General features: G+C 48.4%; 1 protein-coding gene across 1 annotated transcript; it reads left to right on the plus strand.

Annotated features, from left to right (window-relative positions):
* The first annotated feature begins 471 nt into the window (after positions 1-471).
* LOC109482110 lies at positions 472-6,644 on the plus strand. Its single transcript, XM_019784795.1, has 5 exons — positions 472-671; positions 1,012-1,175; positions 1,555-4,376; positions 4,825-5,164; positions 5,830-6,644. Exons 1-5 carry the CDS (start codon positions 472-474, stop codon positions 6,507-6,509), a joined length of 4,206 nt encoding a protein of 1,401 aa, XP_019640354.1. The 3' UTR covers positions 6,510-6,644.
* Positions 6,645-6,734: the final 90 nt, after the last annotated feature.

Consider the following 6,734-nt stretch of genomic DNA (forward strand, 5'->3'; position numbering starts at 1 on the left):
TTAATTCCTGGCTACACCCCGTGTCCTTGGGAAAGGCACTTTTATATGACTTTCCTCACTCACCCAGGTGTAAAATAGGTACCCGACTTTATTTGGGGCCCTGTGATTAAAAGGTGGTACTGGTAGAGGGATTGTCTCCGCCTTCCAATACCGTGCCCTGGACACTGCCTAAAAAAGTCTATAGGACTACCATTAACTTTAACCTTTATACTTATAACTGCAGTGTCCGAAATCCTTTTTTGAGCCAGGTAGTACAGTGGGGCAAAAACTAGGTAGCGCATCAGAATTTTAGCCCCCCACCCCACCCCACTGCCGATTTGTCGAAATTTTTGTCAGGCTGTGCGGTGTGCTACCCAAGTCATTAAGCAACTAGTGCACAAGAAAATCATGTTGTACTGCCGGGTATTTCGAACACTGAACTGTCATTCAACCCATTTCAGGTGCAGAAGAAGGACTGGTCAGAGGTGCACCATGACCAGCGTGTCCAGCCTCACCCTGACCACAGACGTGAAGAACCCGGTGGGGAAACTGCAGGGAGGGTTCGAGTGCAAGTACTGCAGCTTCCAGACTCAGGACCTGAATGAGTTCACCTCTCACGTGGACTCAGCACACCCCCACGTCATCCTCAACCCTACCTACATCTGCAAGCTCTGTAACTTCTCAACTAAGAGGTAGGAATTACTGTTACGAAAATAGTGTCATCAGGTTGGTAAAGTATAGGATACGCTGCCAGGATTTTTCTTTTACACAACCAAGATAGTCTACCTTGCTGACTTTTTTAGGTTTGGGAATGACGGTGATGTGGAAAGTTACATCGTGTTGTATTTTATTTATGTTGTACCTACCTGAAAACGTGCATTATAGTGTCAAATTTGCAAAAATGTGGTGTTCCTTAACAAGAATTCCAATATCCAAATCCAGTATTACAATTTTTTTAATGTGGCGCATAATTGATTTGGTTTTGTATATCATAACATTGATAAAATGCTCTATTTGTCTGACTGTTACCAGGTATGAAATGTTCATGCAACACAACCAGAAGAACCACCCAGACAACACCAAGTTGGCACTGAAGGTCATCAAACAGAACGGCACCACCTTCCTGGAACAGAACCCGGTAGGAGGGACGGAGGAAAGCACAACAGCCAACGGCGAGAAGAACACTGCTGAAGTTGGTGAGGGAAGATGTTTGTGAAATTCTATCCTGTCATACCGTAGTTCACTTCTTACCTCTCTCTTGACCTGGCTTTGTTGTTGAAGATGTTGGTGTCACTTCTTATACAATATACATATATGAATTCTACATGATGAATTCTACTGCACATCACTGAGACAGTTGCAGGGAGAGTGTGTGGATATTTTGGTTACTTTATTGACAGGGAGGTGCTGGAAGATAAAACATTCATGAAAGGTCGAGCTACTTCCTGAAATACTGATATCCTCAGTTTCTTGCTATGTGAAACTTCCTTCCAGTGACAGTGAGCTGGCAAAATTGGAAATTGATAAATATGAACATTGATGATGCTAACTGTCATTTTCGTCTTGTTGAAACAGAAACTGAGGCAGACCAAGACAAAGATGAGACGCAGGGTGAAGACAGGTCCGGAGCAGTTGGTGCCTTCCGAGCTCCCATGATGCAAAAGCTCCTGGACCAGAAGAGCTCGGCCAGTAAAGGCGACGCAGTGAGCAACGACCAGTTCTCGGCCTCCTCGACTCTACAGAAGCTTTGCCAGACAGCGGCTAATCCCCCCGTCACCTACGCCACCATCAGTGTATCCAACACCGACAGTCACAAAAATGCAGTGCTGAGGCAATACTTTGACAAGTTTCCTTACTTCACCGACAAAGAGCTGGATGAGATTATAGACAAGACTGGTATGACCAATAACGAAGTAAGAACATGGTTCAATGCGCAGAGACAAAAACTCTCAGTCAGCTGGACTGCAGAGGAGATAGAGCAATACCGGGTGTCTGGGGTCCCTGCCACGTGGGCTCAACAAAAGAAGGAGCCAGAAAAGACCATGAAGGTGGTAAAAACACTCTTTCCTTCCACCAGAGTTAGCCCGGCCGCCAAGGAACGTACGAAGACCCCAGCAAAGGCCTCTCGTCCCAAACCCTCACCAGCGGGGGAAGGAAGGAACTGGAAGAAGACGCCGGAGCAGTTGCAACTTCTTAAGAGAGCATTTGGTAAGACTCAGTTCCCGACACCTCTAGAGGTGGATAAGCTTGTGCGAGCGTCAGGGCTGACGGCAGGCGTGGTGAAGAAGTGGTTCAGTGACACACGCTACCACGTCAAGCACAGCAAGGGAACCAAAGGACTCTGTGTGTACAGGGAGGATCTCAATGAGACATTAGACAGTATTATCGAGTCGTCATCGGTGAAGTCACCCCACAAAAACCCCCGAGGCAGACCGCCGAATTCACCCAAGGCCCGAGGTAGACCGCCTCTGTCTCAGTCAGCTAGAGGCAGGCCACGATCCCCAAGGTCTCCAAGAGCACAACTGAACTTCAACACTCCAGACAGCAGCACGCCAAAGGTGAAAATAGAAAGGAGCTCTATGGACATGGAATGGCTGGAGAGGAAGGGAAAGTCGGAGTACCAGTTAGACCTCCTGAAAATCCATTTCCAGCAGAATCCTTACCCGTCAGAGTTTGACATCGACAAACTTCGGGAGGAGACCAAGATGACGGCAAGAGAGATCGGCAGGTGGTTTAATGACTGTAGGAGGGAGAAGGGGCTCCCACAAGATGAGAAGTACTACGTACCGCCACAGGAGGCTGTTACACAAGGGACAGAGGAGGAGGCTGATGATGCCATCACACCCAAAGACGAACCCTTGTCTCCAGGGCAGCCTGATTTAGTGGACTATTTCAACGGCGACGTTGTTGAGGAAGACTCAGGTTCCGACAACGACAAAAGCAGGTCAAACGACGTGAACGAAAACAGCGTTCAGCGTGATAACGGGAACAAGGGTAGGGTTGCCTCGTCGCGGAAAGTTGCCGACTTGCCAAAAGAGAACGCCTCAGATGTCAAGAGCAAAGACAAATCAGATTCTATCATAGAGGAGAAGGAAATAGAACAAGAGCCTGGTGGTGGGAAGGAAGAGCCTAAAACCAAAGATGGTCCATCAGATGATGAAGATGATGATGATGATGATGATGATGGAGTTAAAGATACAGAAATGGAGGATGAGGAAAGCGGACTGTATATGGATGTACAGGATGAACCTGTTGTGGGGATGGAAGACCAGGATGATGCAGAAGAAGATGAGGAAAGATGGGACCATGAGGAAGAGGAGCACCAACGGGGGACAGAAACGCACAAAACCAACAGCGAGGAGCAGACTAAGAAAAAGAGCGGGGACGTCAAAACGACCATGAAGGTGTTTTATGACAGGACGGGGAGAGTGAAACGAAGGTTTAAAACAGAGTACCAGCTGAGGCTGTTGAAGGAAAGTTTTCAGAGGTGCCCACACCCGGACGACCTGGAGATAGAGCGCTTGATGAGACTTACGAGGCTCAGCAAGCAAGACATCCGGAACTACTTCTCAGACAAACGGTACGACGTCTTCAAACGAAATCCGCACAAGATGCACCAGCTTTCTCACCAGCCTCACGAGCCGCCCAGCACGCTGGAAGACTATCTAGACGAAGACGACTCCCTCCCGACCATGGTTCCCCCCGGCACCAACATGGTTCTCTCCCCGGCCGACATCCTCACCCGGAAACGGAAGCGCGACGACGTGGAAGACTTCGAAGAGGATGGCAAAATCGATGGGAAAAAGACCGCCTTCCAGTTAGACGTCGTGAAGGCTAGCTTCTCTCTCAACCAGAGGCCGGGAGACACAGAGGTCGCGAGAATAAACAAGCTGACGAAATTGTCGAGGAAAGAAATCCTGTGCTGGTTCGGCGACACGCGGTACGCCTTCAAGCATGGCAAGGTGAAGTGGATCGAGAAGTACAGAAAGATGACGGAAGATCCTCACTACAAGAAATACTTAGGAATGGACCAGGACGACACCAGTGCGCCCACATCGGGAGCAACATCTCCCGTCACTGCGACTTCTACGCCCCGTTCTGTACCAACCTCCCCAGTACGTCATTCAGCACACGCATTGAGTGACTCTACACCAACTCAGAGTCACCAGACAGAGAGCCCTACACAGCAGGAGTCCCCGGAGCAGCAAAGAAGCCCAGTTTCAGGGAAGGAGTCCATCATAGGTCTGCAGAGTATCGTCTCGTCCATGAACCCTCAGAAACCCCTGACTAACGTGGAGAAGCTGAAGATGCTAACCGAACAGTACGAGAGATGCCCCTTCATCCTGTATCACGATGCTGAGGAGCTGGCCGCAAAGACTGACCTGAGAGTGGAACAAGTAAGATCATGCTGCTATCTACATGTATTTCAGAGGCTGAGTGCTGGGTAGCAGAATCAAACCTGACAAATTGACTTTCAATGCTGCCCACTATATAATACAAGACATTAAAATCATCAGTATGACAAACATCAAAGAAAATTAACTCCAGACAAAATTAACTTGAGACATTCATAATTTGTAAACTAGACCAGCTGTTACAGCTAACAATGTGGAAATGCAATTTAAAGCAATGTAAAGGAATTGTGACATACATGTACATAGATATTGTCACAAGATAGTGATGCAGTTCCTTGTTAACCAACAACACATGCTACATGTAGTGGGGTCCCAAAAGTAAAGAAAGTCACATGCATTACATTAAAAATACCATAATCATTCCTTCATTGGTTGAACTGCTAATTGTGAAGGACAGTCAGGATCAGGGTATTGTTTGCCTTGTCCCCAGGTGCTGTCTTGGTTTGAGAGAAAGCGAGAGGAAGAGAAGAAGGACACTAACGAGGAGGATGGGCATGAGTCTGAGGAGGAAGCTGCCTCCTCCATGGTGCACAGATCCCCCAACATGGCCCAGAGACCCCTCCTGGACCCCGACATGCAGATTCAGATCATCAAGCCTCCCATGTCTCAGCAGCAGAGACCGCCGGCCGTCACGCACATCATGAACCAGCAGCGCCCCATCGCGCCGCGCCCCATCCTGCACCCCAGTCTGCGCCCGGTGGTGTCGCCTCCGATGCCCCGTCAGCACGCACCGCAGCAGCTCAGGATGCAGGTTCCCGGCAATGTGCAAGGTTAGTGCACACACTATTATCTAGGTGGCATATAAGTTTTTAGGGAGAAATGTTGATGTTTATTTTTTTGCCCCTCCCCCTTAATCAGAGCACTAGAACGCTACATCTATTTAGGTTGTTCTTAGATGAGATTGTTCTGAATTGAGATGCCTCCATGTGATTTGTGCAGTATATGTTCAACTACATGTGTGCCAAATTTGGTGCTTTTAGACAGTGCACATTTCGGCTAATGCCAGGTACAATGTATGCTGCTGGACTATTTGTTGGTCTACCTTTGTCAAGAAGGTTGCTTTTGGTAGCAATTGTTGTCTGGTTTAGCACAGCAGCTTAAGTCTTAAAGCTATGGATAGATTATCATAAACTTTGGTAGGTCTTCTTGGAAGTTCTTTTACTCTTTGTAAGTTCAGAGTTATCCAAAGAAATATTTGGGATAGTTTGGGATAAAAGTGATTGGCAGCATGTATCATCTAGCTGGTAAGTCACTGAATAAAGAGACTCTTTTTACACAACGAAGTGTTTTATTCAGCTGGCATTTTGATGACCGTCTGTCACCTTCTTGAGAAAAGTCGGCTGAATGAAACACTTGGTTGTGTTGGTTGAATCTTGTTACTCAATAGCCCACCATCTTGTGCTTAGAGTCTCATTTACAGTTCATGTTTTGGCAGGACAAAACTTCGTGATGGTCAGCCAGGTCCCCCAGCAACACCACATGGTACAACCCGGCATGTTAGGTCCAGGTGGTCGGCCTCAAATCATCTACACGATCGTGCCTAACCAGCCGGCACCGAGCACCCCCTCCCAACCTCAGGCCATCCGTGTCCAGTCGGCGATGAGCCTGGCTACCGGCCAGCAGGTCATGATGCAGAGTTCCCCTCCCCTCCAGCACCAAGGTGTTCCCTCCCAGCCCCAACCTACCATGGTGGTGTCCTCTCCCCCACCACCTAACGTCCATCAACAACAACAACACAACAACGACAGGCCCAACGACCTGGTGCGAAGCATCCTGGCCAGCTGTAAGATTGACATTTCCAACTGGGAGACCGTGGTGTACCAGTGCCCGCGGTGCAAGGCCGTGTTCCCGCGGTGGGCCCCGCTGGAGAACCACGAGAAGGTCTGCAACACGCCGCGGGAGGACGGCACGAAGCCCAAACCGTGCATCTACCTCACCATGGCGCTGGTGGAGTCCTACTTCATGAAGGAAGACGTGATGACGGAGGACAGCTCGCCGCTCTTCAAGTGTTCTCTGTGTAACCAGCCGTACATCGAGGAGAAAAGTCTGCCCCTACACTTGGAGGAACACACCAAACAAGATGTCTGTATGAAGTACATGTACCAGCTTGAATGACACAAGGCTTCTCACTCTATGGGCACCAGAAATACATGACCACATGTTCAACAAGAAATCAGAGATTTCAGGCTTCCGGGAAGTGTTTTGGGTTTCCATGAATGTGTTAAAACTGGAGGAGATGGTTTAATGTAATGTGGTTAAAATGGAAATTACCAGGGTATGAGGGGTTAAGAGGTAAAGTACTCGTCGTAACCGGCACAAACCTCTGTAATCATCAGATAT

The sequence above is a fragment of the Branchiostoma belcheri genome, unplaced genomic scaffold, assembly GCF_001625305.1.
Source record: "Branchiostoma belcheri isolate BF01 breed outbred unplaced genomic scaffold, Haploidv18h27 scaffold59, whole genome shotgun sequence".
Classification (NCBI taxonomy): Eukaryota; Metazoa; Chordata; class Leptocardii; order Amphioxiformes; family Branchiostomatidae; genus Branchiostoma; species Branchiostoma belcheri.